This window comes from Colobus angolensis, unplaced genomic scaffold (assembly GCF_000951035.1).
Source record: "Colobus angolensis palliatus isolate OR3802 unplaced genomic scaffold, Cang.pa_1.0 Scaffold170, whole genome shotgun sequence".
Classification (NCBI taxonomy): Eukaryota; Metazoa; Chordata; class Mammalia; order Primates; family Cercopithecidae; genus Colobus; species Colobus angolensis.
In genome coordinates this window covers 3,234,036-3,252,861 of record NW_012114822.1, presented here as the reverse complement: position 1 = coordinate 3,252,861, position 18,826 = coordinate 3,234,036, and the positions used below count along the sequence as shown (strand labels likewise).

Sequence of the window (18,826 nt, the reverse complement as noted above, 5' to 3'; positions counted from 1 at the left end):
CCACCACATCTGGCTAATTTTAGTATTTTTAGTAGAGACGGGGTTTCACCATGTTGGCCAGGCTGGTCTCCAACTCCCGACCTCAGGCGATCCGCCCGCCTCAGCCTCCCAAAGTGCTGGGATTACAAGTGTGAGCCACCATGCCCAGCCACAGTGTTATAATTTTTGCTTCAACCATCCAACAAATTTTAAAGAAGAGAAGAACATTATATTTACCATTTCTGTTGTTTTTTCTTCATTCTTGATGTTAAAAATTTCTATCTGGTATCATTTCCCCTGTCTGAAGATTCTTTTAGCAAATTATCTGCTACCAATGAATGTTCTTACTTTCAGTTCATCTGAGAATGTCCTCATTTCACACCTTTGTTCTGTTTTTTTGTTGTTGTTTTTTGTTTGTTTGTTTTACTGGACATAGAATTCTGAGTTCCAAGGTCTTTCTGTTAGTACTTTCAAAATGTCCCACTTTCTGGTCAGAGTGGTTTCTGATGAGGAATCCACAGTCACTCAAATTATTATTTCTCTGTAATGCGTCATTTTTCTATAGCTGTTTTTTTTTTTTTTTTTTTTTTTTTGAGACGAAGTCTCGCTCTGTCGCCCAGGCTGGAGTGCAGCGGCCAGATCTCAGCTCACTGCAAGCTCTGCCTCCTGGGTTTACACCATTCTCCTGCCTCAGCCTCCCGAGTAGCTGGGACTACAGGCACCCGCCACCTCATCTGGCTAATTTTAGTATTTTTAGTAGAGACGGGGTTTCACCATGTTGGCCAGGCTGGTCTCGAACTCCTGACCTCAGGTGATCCGCCCGCCTCGGCCTCCCAAAGTGCTGGGATTACAGGCTTGAGCCACCGCAACCAGCCTATAGCTGTTTTTAAGAATCTTCTTCGTCTTTAGTTTTCAGCAGTTTGCATATGATTTATCCAAGTGTAATTTCCTCACATTTATTCCTGGGGTTCACTGAACTTGGATCTGCAGATTTATGTCTTTTGCCAAATTGGGGAAGTTTTCAGCCAATATTTTTTCAAGTACTTTTTTCTATACCATAGTCTCCTCTACCAGGACTGGGTGCTAGCCTTTTTGGTAGGGACATACAGGTCAACGCTGAGGCTTTGCCCCTTGTCTTCCAATCATTTTCTTCTCTATTGCTCAGGGTGAATAAATTTCTATTGGTTTATCTTCAAGTTCACTAACTCTTTTGCCATCTCCATTCTGCTGTTAGGCCATCTAGTAGTTTTTTATTTTGGTTATTTTGTTTTTCAGTTCTAAAATTTTCATGTGATTGTTCTTTATATCTTCCATCTCTTTACTGAGACAGCCTACTTTCCCATTTATTTCCAGAGTGTTTGCTCTTTTTTACTAGAGTATCTTTATTATGGCTGATTTAAATTCTCTGTCTGATCATGCTAACATTTGGGCCATCTCAGTATTGGTGTCTGTTAAATGTTTTTTCTCTACAAGCTGTATTTTCCAGGTTCTTTGTATGACAATTAATTTTAGAGCATGTCATAGACACTTTGAACATTAGATGATAGAGTCTCATTTAAATCCTGTGAAGAATGCTGGTATTTTTATTTAGGTAGGAATTGACTCAGTTGAGTTCAGGACACAGTTTCTGACCAGCATCCTGTAAGCTGTGGTTTCAATGTCAGTTTCATTTTCAAAACCTGTGCAGTTCTTCAGATCTCTCCTGCATGTGGCTCCACGCAGCAGGCAGCTCTGGGACTGGGAAGTAGCCAACCCCACAGTCTCAAAGTCTTTGGTATGCCATTCAGGGTCAGACCCACACATGTGCAGCTTCCGGGTGAACCCAGGGTTTTGTAAACAACCGTACAGGGCCGCTTCCCCAGCTCCTCCCTCAGTGATCTCGCTAGTATTTTCCAGTAGAGCCCCCTTTTCAATCCTCCAGGCAGCTCTGCTGCCCCCTGCAACAGTGCCTGAATCCAAGGCCAAGCAGTAGGAAGACAGAGTGCTTTAAAGATGGACAGAAATGTATAAAGGAGCTAAAATTTTCATCCGTCATTATGAGAATTCAGTATATAATGTCTAAAATTGTAAATTAAGAAATAGCAGCAGAGGCCTATTATTTACAAAACAAAGGTAAAGACCATAAGTCATAGCTAAGAGTTGAAAGTGGCTGCCTTTGGAGATAGCAATTTAAAAAAAAAAAAGAGGGAGATAATTATTTGCTCAAGGGAAAAGGGCAGGAGTTGTTTAAGAAAGTAAATAATCATGATGATACCTGACTTCATTTCATAGTAAATAACGGTGAAATAAGCACAACAACATAAACTAAAATCTGCTACCCCAAAGTTATGGGCTTTGAATTCTATTTCTATTTTTCTTTGATTAACATCTGCCACTCCTACTCATGGGATCAGGGATGTTTTTTCTTAGAGTATATGTAGGTACTCAATAAAAGTTCACTGAGTGATGAATGACTGAATGAGATAAAGAAGAGGCTGGTGCAGTGGCAGAGATAGGCACACCTAGGTTTCCAACTGACCTGACTTGAGAGGGGCTGGCACCACTATGCAGGAAATACAGGCAGAAGCAGAGGAGTGCCTTCGCAGGGCAGGAAAGTGACTCAAGTTTGTGACCAAGGTTAGTTCACTGCTTTGGTTAATTTTATCACTTTAGAGTAGTGGCCCTCAACCAGGGGCAGTTTTACCCCCCAGGAAACATCTGGCACCGTCTGTGGACTTTCAGGGGGCTCTCACAACTGGGGGGATGCTGCTGGCACCCAGGGAGCAGAGGCCAGGAATGCTGCTCAACATCCTCTAGTGCACAGGACGGCGTCACACCAAGAATTATCTGGCCCAAATGTCAACAGAGCTGAGGTCAAAAACTCCTGATTTGGAAGTGGTACTCCTTGTGGAAAATGGCAGAACTTGATACATTTGCATCCTTAAGACAGTAAACCTTCAAAACATTCATGCCCCAATATAGTTTACAGGCTTAAAAATTAAGGGCAACACGGTGGCATGATAGACCTAAAAGACAACAGAAGAAATATTTATTTGTATACCTATCCAACGGGGAGGAGAGGGGAGGGAAGAGAAGAGAGGAGACAAGGAGAGACGGGAGGACACGGGAGTGGCGGGCAGGGGAAGACGGTAATGGCTTCAGGATTTCTAACAGCAATTTTATAATAAGGGCTCAAACCAAACCATGTAGGACTGCAGCAAAATATGGTCCCATCAGGAGAGATATTCCTTATAGAAAGAAAAGCTGCACAATCAGCTGTTCTCTTATTCAGGTCCCCCAAGCATTATCCAAATCATCAGTAACAACACTGAACACATTATCTGTCACTGCAGTCAGCACAGAGGTGACAAACTGAAATAACATGCACAGTCCTTTTACCTTAGAAAAATGAGGCACCTGAGTACTAAAAAGCTCCTGCATGCACTGCTGAAATGGACATGTTTTAGAACGTGAGAGAAGACCAAACAGTGCACCCAAGCAGAAACTCTGCCACACCTCGGAGAGCCCCATGGACTCCAGCATCTGCCAGAGCAGGGTTTCGCACTGTGTCTGCGGTGCCCTGGGTCACCACTAACCATCCTCCACCACCACCAATGGTAGGGCCAAGGAGACTGGGGATGAGACCCTCACACACACTTCAACCCACTCTGCTCTACTCTTTTTTGCTTTCTTAATTGGGGTGACGAGAACATTTCATTTCAGAATTTTTTTAAAAAACCTGAGAATCTCTGCTGTGGTCCAACCCCTTTGTACACAACCGAGGTGCAACAAGCATTAGTGATAAGTCACAAAGATAAGCCAGGGCTAGAAACCAGAACTGGCTCCCACCACAGCACTCATCCACCAAAAAACCTACTGGCAAAGACCACACAAGGCCCCAGCTCCAATGCTCCAAATGCGCACGCCACAGGGGTGAATCTCGCTGCAAAGTGTGTACACATCAGCTGGAGGTTCACCAAGTCATCCCAGGAAATCAGTATGTGAACAGGGAGAAAACCCAGGGTAAAACTGGTCTTATGAGGTTTACATAAAAACGTCACACTAATCTTTCTAAAGGCATACCCACGACATGAAAAAAATTCTGTAAATGAAACATCTGCAAAGATATTTGTGAACTTTTGCTTTTGAAAATGAATGAACTTGCTAGAAGCTCACCAGAGATGCATAAGAAAGACCTAATAATTTACCTCTTCAGAGCTCATGCTGGCTGAGGGTACCTTGTAAACCAGACAGTGCGAGGGGTTGGGCTGGATCCCGCCCTGCAGAGGCAGGGTCACCCTTCCAGAATCGGCTTCCTGCAAGGGGTTCCAAACAGCCCAGCGGACCATGTGCATGCACGCCAGGTTGGACAGAGAGGTGACCGAAGCTGCCTAGAATTAAAACAAAGCACATCGGTGTATGAGTTATCACAGAAGCCACCTGGAGAGGGGAAATCAACAGTGCTTTCACGTGTAAAATTCAACTAGAGATCAGCATAGCAAGGGGCAGGGATCGTCAGTTGCATTTTATAAAAGGAACTGGGGCAGCAGGAGGACGTGGCATCCACAGTCAGACAGCAGGACACAGATAGTCTTCAGTTACGTGACCCCACCAACCCAACCAGGACTCCTGCCCACCCATGAGTCTCCTTTTCTGGCCCAAGGTAGTGATGGCTTCCCCCTTAGAGAACACCAACGTTTTATGACTCCCTGTTCCCATAAGGATCTTTCCATAGGTTTGTAAACACTCTGCACCTTGCCAACAACAACTCAAATCCATCAGGAAAATACTAAGAACAGCACTTTGAATTCCCCATCAGAAACCTGATAAAATAATGAAGAATGCACATGTATATTCAATTCAGCGTTATTAGCACACATTTTCTCCACAAAGCTCCAGCTTCCATAGAACATTTCATATCTGTAGCTTTCATGAAATTGGGAAATCGATCGGGTCAAATTCCAGGCATTGTTCCTTCTTTCTCCTTCTCTATGGCTGGCCAAATGGAAGGAATGAGGACACTATGAAAACCCTTGGGTTACAACCACATTAAAGTCATTTTCACAAACATGGTTTCAGGGCTTAACTGAGTAAAGAGTTTTAAAATTACCAATTTTCATCCATTTACTTACAAAGAAGTAGGACTGAAACTGAACTGGTCTTTTTTCAGACCCCAAAGTCCAGCAGAGCCACCTTGTCAAAGAGGACTCCAGAGCTGCTCGGCTCTGACCAAGGCCCTGCCAGCATATCCTGCAGGCCCCCCGGTAGGTGGAGCATACTTAAGTCACCAGGAAGGCCGATCAGCCAGAGGCCCATGTGGTATAGGCAACAGCGGGTCCAACCAGGAGCCCCAGTTACAGCTCTTTCCACTCCTAAGATCACAGCTGTACTGACCAGTGAGTACTGCGGACCGCTGTCTCGACGAGAGCCACTGGAACAGCCCAGAGGAAGGAGTGGCAGCCGTCTACTTCCACCTGGGACTTCCAGCCTCAGTGTCCCATGCACAGAAGAAACAGCCCCCAAGCAGGAGGTGGTGACTGGACCATGAGCACAATGCTCCATTTCCTACAGTGCTCTACCTCCTACAGTGCTCCACCTCCTAACCTCCTACCGTGCTCCACCTCCTACAGTGCTCCACCTCCTCACCTCCTACCGTGCTCCACCTCCTACAGTTCTCCACCTCCTACCGTGTTCCACTTCCTACAATGCTCCACCTCCTAACCTCCTACAGTGCTCCACCTCCTAACCTCCTACAGTGCTCCACCTCCTAACCTCCTACAGTGCTCCACCTCCTAACCTCCTACAGTGCTCCACCTCCTACAGTGCTCCACCTCCTCACCTCCTACAGTGCTCCACCTCCTAACCTCCTACAGTGCTCCACCTCCTAACCTCCTACAGTGCTCCACCTCCTACCGTGCTCCACCTCCTACAGTGCTCCACCTCCTAACCTCCTACAGTGCTCCACCTCCTACAGTGCTCCACCTCCTCACCTCCTACCGTGCTCCACCTCCTACAGTGCTCCACCTCCTACATTGCTCCACCTCCTCACCTCCTAACCTCCTACAGTGCTCCACCTCCTACAGTGCTCCACCTCCTACAGTGCCCCACCTCCTAACCTACAGTGCTCTACCTCCTACAATGCTCCACCTCCTACAGTGCTCCACCTCCTACAGTGCTCTACCTCACCTCCTAACCTCCTACAGTGCTCCACCTCCTACAGTGCTCCACCTCACCTCCTAACCTCCTACAGTGCTCCACCTCCTACAGTGCTCCACCTCACCTCCTAACCTCCCACAGTGCTCCACCTCCTAACCTACAGTGCTCTACCTCCTACAATGCTCCACCTCCTACAGTGCTCCACCTCCTACAGTGCTCCACCTCACCTCCTAACCTCCTACAGTGCTCCACCTCCTAACCTGCAGTGCTCTACCTCCTACAATGCTCCACCTCCTACCGTGCTCCACCTCCTACAGTGCTCCACTTCCTACAGCTTCCCTCCGGCCCTGGCTAACAGAGACAGCTGCACCCTTCAGGGGTGATGAAAGTAAAATGGGGTGGCTCCCCACTGCTCCCAGTCCTGGGTTTGGCTAAGGCAGCCAAGGGCACCCCTCTTAACAATGCTGCCTGAGGGCATGAACCCAGGCAGCATCGCAAACACAGCCATGGTCACAGCGAAGGGGTGGCCTGGAAGGAGGACACGTCCCACTCTTGGTAATGAATGGACGCCCATGCCCTGCCTAGAATGGGTAGAGCACAGCATCCACCAGGAACAGAGACGCCCAGGGGATCCGCGAATTTTCGCTGCCCCAAGAGCCAAAGAGGACGCAAGACTCCAGCAGTGATGGCCAGGAATCCTAAGGGATTTTGCTTAATTGGCTAAACATGCCAGTAGGGAACAGCCACACCAGTGTCACTGCCCAGACTGCAGTCAGGTCCCACACAGATCCCCACATGTATGTGTGCACACAAGGCCTCTGAAATCCAGACACAGATGGCCCCGTGGTCTATACTGGGCTAAACCACAGTCAAGTTCATACACAGGCAGATTTGAATACAAAAATGAAAACAGTTCTTGTTTCTCCCAAGTCAGCCTATTCCAGACTGTTCCTGCCAGATGATATCTCGTCCTGTTATATCCTAAAAATTCAGAATCTGCATCTTGTTTTGCATTAATCTCTTTTCCCATCATAATCGGACCTCAAACCATCCACTTCTGCAGAGCCCTTTGCCGCAGCTAAATTCGAGATTGTGGGCCAGGATACTGCCACGCTCATGCCCCTGTCACATGGTGAGCAGGGATTTGGGTGGTCCCTGGCAATTCAATGAGAAAACACCCACACCATGGAGAGGACACAGAAAGAATCAGAAAAGTAAGAAATGGAAGCATATGACTCTAAGCCACACTTTCAACATTTGCCAAATACAAAAACGTCTTCCTGTTCCCCATCCAGTTAGCTGACGACAGATCATAAAACAGTGCTGAGCAACTACAGTATACCAATGGCATGGTGATTCTAACTCCACTGCTTTTTAAAAATCAAATTTACAGCCAGGCGCAGTGGTTCACGCCTGTAATCCCAGCACTCTGGCAAGCCGAGGCAGATGCATCACCTGAGGTCAGGAGTTCAAGACCACCCTGGCCGATATGGGGAAATCCCATCTCTACTAAAAATACAAAAATCAGCTGGGCATCGTGGCCAGCACCTGTAATCCCAGCTACTCGGGAGGCTGAGGCAGGAGAATCGCTTGAACCTAGAAGGTGAAGGTTGCAGGGAGCCGAGATCACACCACCACACTCCAGCCTGGGTGATAGTGAGACTCGGTCTCAACAACAACAAAAAAAATCAAATTACTGTAAATGTATTAGGAAAACTTGTCACTATAAGGATTCAACACTGTCCAGACTATTTTTGTAAACAGTTATCATCATAAAATGCAGAAGTTTATTATTACAGGATCAAAAACAAAATAAAGTAAAATATGTAGCCACATTTTCATGCTATCTGTACAACTTCTGATTTTCAACTTAGGTGATTCCAATATCTAATTTTCCAATTTCATAGTTCTTTTTGGTTCTCCATCAATAGATGATCTCCTCTGTGCAGAGTATCTGTCAGTTACATAAACATCCATTTTTCCTTACCTTTCTGTTTAACAGCTTTAATAACAACAAAAAAATGCATGGAGCGAGTTATTGATCACTCTTTCTGAGACCTCAACAGGCTAGTGGGGGCCTGGTGGGAAGCCAGTCGCCATGTATTTGCCCACACTTGCTCACTGCCAGCCCACAGAGGGACCCGCAGACCGGAACTGCCTGAACACTGTCTGGCTCTGCAGAGAAGGCCAAGCACACAAGCAGAGCGAGAGTGACTCTAACACGCTCCTACTGTCAGTGGATTCTAGTGCTTGAGATGACATCAGCTACTTCATCATTTCCTGCCCAACTGGGGTCTGAATTCACACAAACTGAAAAGAAAAAAAAAAGCCCCAAATATACCGAATTGCTCCCATTTAGAGTTTTTAAGTATAACAGCACAAAATACACAAGTACAAATACACAAAAGACAAAATACACAATACGCAAAAGACAAATGAGGAATACACTTAGATTATGAGTCAGGTTTTGTCGTGGAACAGAAGTGCCACACACCTGCACTTACCACGCAAAGCCGCTCACAGAAAACAGGCCCTTGGCCTTTGGAAATGCTACAAACCAGAGTCCCTGTGGTGGGCTCCATGTGTCCTCCAAAAAGATGCTCTCAGCCTAATCCCCGGAACCTGTAGCTGTGGCTTTATTGGAAACAAGGGTCTCTGTGGATGTGATTAGTTCCAGTGTTATGGGATGAGATCATCCTTCATTATCTAGACTGGCCCTAACTCCAATAGCAAGCATCCCTGTAGGAGCAGGGAGAGACAGACCAGACACAGAGACAGACACACAGGGAGATACAGAGAAGAGGCCACATGACGAGGGGGCAGAGAACGGAGTGATGTGGCCACAAGCCAAGGACAGCTAGGAGCCCCAAAACCCACAAGAGGCAGGGAGGCCCCATCCCCCAGAGCCTCCCAAGGAACTCAGTCCTGCCACACCTGGGGTTTCCTCGGAAGGAGCTCGGCCTGCCACACCTGGGGTTTCCTGAGGAGGACCTCGACCCTGCCACACCTGGGGTTTCCTGAGGAGGACCTCGGCCCTGCCACACCTGGGGTTTCCTGAGGGGGACCTCGACCCTGCCACACCTGGGGTTTCCTGAGGAGGACCTCGACCCTGCCACACCGGGGTTTCCTGGGGAGGAGCTGGGCTCCATCACACCTGGGGTTTCTTGAGGAGGACCTTGACCCTGCCACACCTGGGGTTTCCTGAGGAGGGGCTGGGCCCCGCCACACCTGGGATTTCCTGGGGAGGAACTTAGCCTTACCGTACCTGGGGTTTGCCAGCAAAGCAGATTGTGGACTGTGGCCTCAGAGCTGTGAGAGCGCACATTTCCACTGCTTTGAGCTGTGGAGGGTGTGATGCTTTGTTACAGAAGCCACTGGAAAGTCATACAGGCCCTTGATGGTTTCTGTCCTCAGATCAACCTGAACTCACTTAGATGAAGGTGAAAACGTTGCATTACTTCACGAGCTTCATTTTCTTTAGATTTTCAGTGAGACCTTTTCACTCCTGCCTGGGCACCCAGCCTTGGGCCCTGGGCCCGGTTCTGCTGGGACCTCCAGCCCCAGGGACCGGGAATGCACAGTGAAGGGGATGGTGGCCGCTCTCTAGGTAATGACAGGGTGGGGTCCGTGCCAAGCAGCGCACTCACGCTCCACTGCCTCAAGGACTTATCCAGATAGAGAGCTGGGCCCAGGGGACCCACTGCCTCGATGGTGGTGACATGTGGCACTTGGCTGAGGACGAATTTTAAAAAGACAAACTACTGCGTCAAAACATCTCTGAATGTTCCTAGTATCACACAAATCACAAAGGACAGAAAGAAAAAAGAGAGAGAAATGTAGGTCTATAATTACACAGACGAAGGAGACGGAGACCTAAGGTAAGCGTGAAGAAAGCGGCTCAGGCCCTGGGCTGGGAACACACACAGTCACACTCACGTGGTGTGAGAGCCACAGCAGGGACGGGGCTGACCCCTCGCAGGCACCATCCACCCAGTGCACCAGCTCCCGCCCTGTGAAATGACCACCATGCAGGCACAGGAAACAGAGCAACCAGCCGCACATGGTGGAAGGCACAGACCCAGGAGCATCTTTGGAAGTGGAGCCAGGTGTCCCCCAGCAGCATGATGGGCAGGGCACGCAGGCGACAGGCGGCTCTGGAACTCGGAGCTCAGGCCATGGGCTGAGGGCAAGTCCTTGCTGATGGCTCGCTCGCTGGCCGGCATTCTCCCTGAAGGACACACAGCTCCTGGCCCTTGATGCGCACTTCACAAGGCCTGAGAGACTGAGACCCATCAGGTGAAGAGCTGGGGGGGCGGCAGGCAGCCAGGCCGGCATTGGTGCCTCTCCCTCCTGGCTGAGCAGCAGGAAGAACCTGCTCAGACGAGCCCAGAGGTCACAACAGGAGCACAGCCACTACCAGCAACAGCGGAGGTTCACAAGCCAGATGCCATCAACCAGAAGTTACTCAGTCCTCAAATCCGATCCAGTACATGCAGAACTGAGTCCAAACGAGACGGACAGCAAATCCGGCAGTGGCTCCCACGCACTCCTGGGGGAGAGGAAACCTACCACAGGCGGTTAAAGTCACCTCCTCCACCCCTCTATGACACAGGCCGTGCGCTGTCATCTCAAAGCAGAGTGAAATTTAACCCTTTTCCCATTTAGAAAAACAAAGCGCAAATGGCTGCCAGCACTCATTTAATTTTACATAAACATGCTCTCTGAGGCTGAAGCAAATCTGACTGATTTTCAATGTGAAAATAAAATATAAAAACTGTTCCTGGAGTTATTTCTAAACAGAACTCACATCAGAATCATCTGAATCATCAGAATCGTCTATTTGGGAAAAATCAGATTCATCAAATGAATCTTTGGCCAAAAACTGTTCGAGAAGGATGCTAACACTACGTGTAGGAATGCTACATTTTCTAGGATTTGACATTTTCAATGACGGAAAATTACTGTATCTTGTACATGGAAATACCACTACTAAAAACATAATGCTATAAATAGAATGATGTCTTTTGTTTCCAAAGTCAATATACCAGAGTGATGCTAAAATAATAATAAAAGTGAGATACTTCATGGCAAAGCTGCCTCAGGATAACACTGTAGCCACAAGTGCCCCCAGTATTCTCGGGGCAAACTGGAAAAGGGTTAATAGGTAACATTTTCATTTTATTCTACTGAGTGAACTAATCATTTTTAAAAATATAAATGAGTAACAAAAAAACTGCAGTATGGTTTTAAAGAAATTTAAATAACCTGGTGGAACTCTTCACACAAGGTAATGGGTTCATAAAGCCTTGGTCCTCTGCAAAACAAGCATCAACTTGACAATGACTAAAAGCAGCAATGGCAAAACTGTCACGCATTCGGAGCCATGGCCTGGGTTGGGCAGGTGTGAAGCTCCCCGCCCTCTGGAGCAAGTCTGGGGCCCAGCGACTGGCACACGGGCACTGCAAGGCCTGGGTTGGGCAGGTATGCAGCTCTCCGCCATCTGAGCCTAGTCTGGGGCCCGACAGCTGGCACACGGGCACTGTAGGGCTTCTACTTCTCACCCTAGCTCCACTTCCCTCCCTGCCCTCACTGGGTCTTAAAGAGCCAATGAACACTGGGCTCAGACTCAGGGCTCAGCATCCATTGCAGTGGGCACTGCCCTTCCACGAGGCCTGGCTCCAGGAAGCAACCCCCACCTGAACCACACAGTAGGGCCACAGGAAACCCCATTCCCCCATGCCAGTGACTACACCAGGGAAGGGGCTCACGTGAGGCTGGCCCCAGGCCTGCTGTGAGACCGTGTGTCTATGAGCTCAGATTTAGGGAACTTGGGAGCAGGAAGTTTTCTTTCATTACGGGCCACCAGCAGCGGAAGAAGTTAGCCCAACGCTGTCCGCAGCCACACCCCCACTGGGACCCCAGAGCACAGAATGAGGGGAGAGGACAACAGAGGATGAGGCAGGGCCAGCAGAGGGACGGGAGAAGAGCTGCCTGCCCTGGAACAGGCAGAAAGCACCCCACATGCAAGAAAAAGTTGGCCAGCTAGACTTAAAATCAGAACTACTGCTCATCAAAAGACAGTGTAACATTTGGGGTGCTACAGTTTGAACATGTCCCCCAAACAGCATGTGTTGGAAATTTAATCCCCAACAAACCAGCGTTGAGAGGTGGGGCCTCATGAGAGGTGGTGAGGCCATGAGGGCGGAGTGAATGGATGAATGCCATCATCTCGGGAATGGGCCTCTTACACAAGGATGAGTTCAGTCACCCTTTCCCTCTCTCACCCTCTCTTTGCCCTTTCGCCAGGGAGTGACACAACAAGAAGGCCCTCACAAGATGCTGGCACCTTGATCTTGGACTTCCCGTCCTCCAGAACCATGCATGAGCCAATAAATTTCTATTCACTATAAATGACCCAGTCTGTGGTATTCAGTTACAGCAGCAGAAAACAGACTAAGACAGGAACAACCAGGGAATGGGGACACAAATCTCCCCTCTTTACTCTTCATAACTGCAATATGAATCTATAATTACCTTAAAATGCAAAGTTCAATTTTAAAGATAGCATGAGGCATATAATAAGAGCTATATACGATGCTAGTAAAATTGTTTAAATAATAATGACTGTCCACAAAAACAAAATAAAAGCACAGTGCTAATTTAGACAATATAATGAAAGAAAACATCCCATTTACAACAGCAGCACAAAAAATTAAATACTTATGAAAAAATTTCATAAGAATTGTTAAAAATCTATATTTTAAAACAAAAATATTTTTGAAATCATTGCTGAAAGACACAAAAATAGACTTGAACAAATGCAAAGACATCCTATTCTTGCTTAGGGCAACTAAACATCCTTGAGTTGTAAAATTCTCTATAAATTCAATCATAACTTTACTGTAATCCCAATTTTTAAAATGTCAATCAGCATTTTTTGGAGCTAGACCTCTTGATACAAAAGTTAATTCAGAAAAATAAACATGCAAGAAAAGCTAGAGAAGCAAGGGAAAGAAGAACCATAAGGCTGAACTTGCCTTACCAAATGCTAAAACATACAACAGAGCCCCCAAAATTAAAATGGTATAGCCACGGTACATTAACAGACAGGGCAGTCCATGAAATAAGTAAAAGTCCAGAAACAGATGCACTCTCCATAAAGACAGAGTATGTGATAAAGACAGCACATTAAGTCACTATGGCAAAGGGGGACTTCTAAGAAAGTGGTAGTGGGACCAGATGGCCACTGGGAAAAGATAAAATCAGATCCATCCCTCATACCCCAAAGAAAAAAAAAAAAAAAAAGGGCAGGAGAAACACTGCACAAAGAGAAAACATGGGTGAATTCCTCTATGACTGGGGAATAAAGAAAGGCTCTTTCCCTCTGACTTAAAATCCAGATACAATAAAACAAAGAACTTACATATCTGAGTACATTAGAAGGTGTTTTAATGCTTACACAGCCGGGAAAACATAAAAAGACAAATGACAAAATGAGGAGAAAATATCTGCACTATTTACCACAGATAAAGAGCAAATATCCTTAATATACAAAGAACTTTTAACATGTGATGAAAAATGCAAAAACTCTATAGAAAAACGGGCAAAATAAGTTAGAGATGAGGATGAACCTGAAGCATCTTGTGAAGCCAGAAAGTTCTCAAACACCAAACAGGACGGAGGATGCCACAGGACACAGGGGCTAGCCTCAAGGACTCCATCTGGCCAAATCTGGGACAATTTGAGTGTGCCAAAATAATGAGGAGCAGTGACTTTAAAAACAGGGATCCCGGCCAGGCGCGGTGGCTCAAGCCTGTAATCCCAGCACTTTGGGAGGCCGAGACGGGCGGATCATGGGGTCAGGAGATCGAGACCATCCTGGCGAACACAGTGAAACCCCGTCTCTACTAAAAAATACAAAAATCTAGCCGGGCGAGGTGGCGGGCGCCTGTAGTCCCAGCTACTCGGGAGGCTGAGGCAAGAGAATGGCGTGAACCCGGGAGGCAGAGCTTGAGCTCAGATCCGGCCACTGCGCTCCAGACCGGGCGACAGAGCGAGACTCCGTCTCAAAAAAAAAAAAAAAAAAAAAGAAAGGAAAAACAGGGATCCCTGAGTCCACACCCATGTGCGCTTGATGGACGAGTCAACCATCTATCTACCCACCAGTGGGAGCAGTGGGAGGGGGGCCCTGTGGACGGGAGGTGCCGTGCCAGCTGCAGGCCTGTGGGAAGGCTGGGCTGGGGCTCCTCCTCCTGCAGGAAGCATAAACGACGCCAACCCAAGGGGGACAATCGGATGAGCAGCAGATACACATGTGGTCTCAGAGACTCCCCACAGATCACTTATTAGCTGCAAGGAGGAAAAAAGGTAACTCTACAGTGGAGATATCACCAAAGATCACCACAACCAACCTTGCCCAGGAAGGACATGTGCACGTCTGGACGTGGGACCCAAGGACAGCCCCTCGCTCACACGGACCACTGCCAGGAAGGCACAACCTGACTCCCACTATGAGGAAGCATCAGATGAACCCAAGGAATGTTCACGTTAAAATTTTTTTAAAGAAAGGAAACTAGGCCATGCATGGTGGCTCATGCCTGTAATCCCAGCACTTCGGGAGGCCAAGGCGGGCAGATCACAAGGTCAGGATATCGAAACTATCCTGGCTAACACAGTGAAATCCAGTCTCTACTAAAAATACAAAACCTTAGCCCGGCGCGGTGGCAGGCACCTGTAGTTCCAGCTACTAGGGAGGCTGAGGCAGGAGAATCACGTGAACTGAGGAGGCAGAGCTTGCAGTGAGCCGAGGTCGCGCCACTGCACTCCAGACTGGGGGACAGAGCGAGACTCCATCTCCAAAAAAAAAAAAAGGAAGAAGGAAGACGAAAATATTAAAAATAAAATCATAAATGACGAAAAAAAAAAAAAAGCTGAGGAACTGTTCCAGACTTAAGGAGGCCAAAGAAACACAGAAACCAGACACAAGACAGGATCCTGAGCTGGACACAGTACTGGAGGAAAGGGCATCAAGGACACGCATGGATCAGTTCAACAGACCTGGAACCTGGAACACGGGCCATTGATGTTGTTCCAAGAATATGAGTTAAAACATAAACAATAAATCCTCAGATCTTCACCCCTTAGAGATTTGGGGAGAGGGTTATTTTGTCATGTGACCCACAGAAAAGGACTGTATTCACGCCCAGAGGCCCAGGAGGATGCCCGCTTATTCAGACACGAAACACAGCCAAGACACTGGATCTGGTGATTTTTGCAGCTTTGCCCCTGTTGCATTTCATGCTCATGTCATAGGGAGTTTGCTCCATCACCCATTCAGTCAGCACACATTTCCGGAGCCCACATTTGCATGCATACAGCATTTCAAAAGAGGTGGTGCTGTGGCAGTCAAATGAGGTTGCACTGTCCCCAGGATCCTGGGAAGAAAGTGGTCTGGACAGGAGGGACTACTTCTTTGGTAGTTTCTTTAGCTTCTTGACAGCTAACCCAAACACAAATTACAGGGAAAAGGTTCTAGATACTTTGTTTACTAAAAAATGCAAAAATTTAATAGCAGATTAAAATCAATGAGTGTGTCTTCGCAAAACTTTTGTTCCTAGTTTGTTTCCACTGACCACAAAATACTCAGGACCAAAAGAATGCATGCAGACTCCGGTGCCTGGGTGTGTCTTGAACTTGTTCCATGTTCTCATCAGCCCAGCTGGCCTCCTCCTTCTTGTCTGTGTGTACCATTTACAGATGAATCCTTCCACAAAGTGCCCCCGGACACCATGGCTTTTGCCTCCCGATCTGACGCATGAGGCCAAGTGAAGAAACTGCCAAAAGCCTGGTGCATTTTGGTTCTCCCCGCATTAGGAGTGTGTGATGAAGGCAGCAGAGCCACAGGGAGAGCAGATCCTCCAGTTAAAGGCAACATGAGGAAGCCACTGCCAGGGAACAACAGACAGGCCGCCTGGCTCACGCAGGAAGACGTCTGTCACAAGTCACTTTCCAGGGTAAAGCACACTGCTGGGGTTTGTCCATTTCTGATTAAGTAAAATACTTAAAATATGTATACCCAGGCTGACTGGACGCTTGATGATACTGAGAAATGCAGTCAAGGTTAGGTGTGATGATGGTGTTCACAGTGACACTCCAGAGCCCTGTCTTTTGGAGAGACATGGCGAGCCATCTGTAGATGAAAGGATGCGATGTCTAGGATGTGCTCTCCAACAGCCCGGGTGGAACGGGACGGGAGAAAGAGATGAGACATGAGCGGTAAATCGGGGGTTGGAGGTGGGTGCAGGGAGTGCACCACATGCTTCTCCACCGCTAGCTTTGAAATTTCCCATAATAAAAAAGTTTTTTAAAAAAAACGAAATGGGCATGCCAAAAGGTTTACAGATGGAATAAAATGATGCCTGGAATTTGTTTCAGAATAATTCAAAACGGGTTGTGGGAGAGTATACAGAAGAAGCAGATTGTTGCCCAGGAAGCTGGCAGCCGGGGAAGCTCCGTGGGGCTCATCGTACCAGCCAGCCTGTTCTCAGCTGTGCTTGCAGCTTCCACCGTGCAGGATCCCCACCAAAGACAAGGAGGAGGACGCTGCAGCCGGTATGCATGACCACACTGAAAAAATCCCCACCCAGCTGAAGAAGGCTGCTCCAGGAGACGCTGCTGCAGATGGGGTGGCTGAGGTGGGAGGGCCCTGCCATGGCCCGCCCTGGACCTTCGGAGGGGCACACTGGGTTCCTCTACCATGGCCACTGTCACACAGATGGCCCCGCCATTGTGCCTCTCTCCTCTCATGTCCCGCTCAATTCCAGTTTCACCCGCTGGATGCTTAACCCACTTTCAGTGGTTCTGCACAGCAAGCAACTTGTATGGAAGGTCACTTCACACACTGCAATGTTTCCATTCCAGATTTCACCTAGGAAAGTGCATTTGATGACAGTAAAGTGGAATCCAGTATTCCCAGTTACAATCCACCAGCACATCAGAAAGTACCAACGACGGGCCAGGCACGGCGGCTCCCGCCTGGAATCCCAGCACTTTCGGAGGCCAAGGAGGGCAGATCACTTGAGGTCAGGAGTCCGAGACCTGCCTGGCCAACATGGGAAAACCGCATCTCTACTAAAAATACAAAAATTAGCCAGACGTGGTGACGCGTGCCTCTAATCCCAGCTACTCAAGAGACTGAGGCTGGAGAATCACTTGAACCCAGGAGGCAGAGGTTGCAGTGAGCCGAGATTGCGCCACTGAGGGGCGAGAGAGTGAGACTCTGTCTTGGGAAGCGAAGGGGAGGGGAGGTGACAGGACGGGAAGGGAGAGGAGGGGAGGGGAGGCGAGGGGAGGAGAGAGGAGGAGAGTGGGGAGGGGAGTGGGGAGGGGTGGGGAGGGGAGGGAGTGATTTCACAACCTCACCCGCACCCCAGATGCCCGTGAAGCGGCCACCATCGAAACCACCTGTTGTCAGAAATTTCAGATGAGGGTTAAAAAGGAATAAAGTGTCACTAAGACATCTTGGTTTTGGCATACAGATGTCACAATCACAAGTAAATTACAATTAATATTCTCTAGAAGACACTGCGAGTGAGGCGCCAGGCCCCCTGCTCCTCCCCACCTCCCCTCACAGCCCCTAGGCACCACAGATCAGCCATCGGGCTGAAGCCATTTCTCTTCCGCTCACTCCCCAGCCTGGGCAGCCCCATCCCTCTCCATGAGCCACACCCACCCCAGAAGGCCCCTCCCACCCAAGGGTATTCACAGACAGCTGCATTTTAGCTGAAATTTCTGGTCATAAGTAAAGAAAAGCAGAACTGGAACAGTTTCATTAAATGACTGTGACTGCGTCAGGCCACAGAACACTTGGCACCTCTGGATTTCTGCACCTAATTAGGACTCGGAATCATAGGGACCACAGGAGTGGACACTGGCAAAGTCAGCTCACCGCTGCCAGAAGAGATTAGAAACATCAAATGGCAGCTATACCCCGACGTGCTGCTCTCCCGCCTGAGGCACACCCCAAGACCGTCCTCAGCACCTCATGCTCCTTCATAGGTTGTTCCCGAAAGAGCTGCCCAGTCGCAATGGCAGGCCGCGTCGCCATGGAAGATGTCTTGTCAGCCGTTTTTTGGTTTCTAATTTGCTTGTTAAAATGATACAGAAGGGCCAGGTGCAGTGGCTCACACCTGTAATCCCAGCACTTTGGGAGGCCAAGGCGGGTGGATCATGAGGTCAGGAGATGGAGACCATCCTGGCTAACACGGTGAAACCAAGTCTCTACTAAAAAATACAAAAAATTAGCCAGGCGAGGTGGCGGGCGCCTGTAGTCCCAGCTACTTGGGAGGCTGAGGCAGGAAAACGGCGTGAACCCTGGAGGCAGAGCTTGCAGTGAGCTGAGAATGCCTGGGCGATATAGCAAGATTCCGTTTAAAAAAATAAAATAAAATTATACAGAAGTACCCCTGATCTGCAGTTTCAGTGACCCTCAGTCAACCTTGGTCTGAAAATATTAAATAGAAAACTCCAGGAGAAAACAATCCCTAAGTCCTAAATTGCATGCCACTCTGAGCAGTGTCCCAGCCAGGGCGTGCATCATCCCTCCGTCCTCCGTATCCACACTGCAGAGACCACCCGCCCACTGCAGGTGAGAGGCAGAGGAAGAGACAGAGACTACATCCACTTGTATCACTGTATATTATCATTGTTCTGT

The 18,826-nt window shown here is 48.2% G+C and overlaps 1 protein-coding gene across 1 annotated transcript in view; it reads right to left on the bottom strand.

The window, feature by feature from the left end:
• The window catches only part of NPHP4 (nephronophthisis 4), a 131,724-nt gene that overhangs the window by 71,794 nt on the left and 41,104 nt on the right, over window positions 1-18,826 (bottom strand). The window contains exon 9 of the mRNA XM_011938285.1: window positions 4,167-4,349. Coding sequence (XP_011793675.1) covers window positions 4,167-4,349 — 183 coding nt within the window. The remainder of the gene's footprint in view (window positions 1-4,166; window positions 4,350-18,826) is intronic.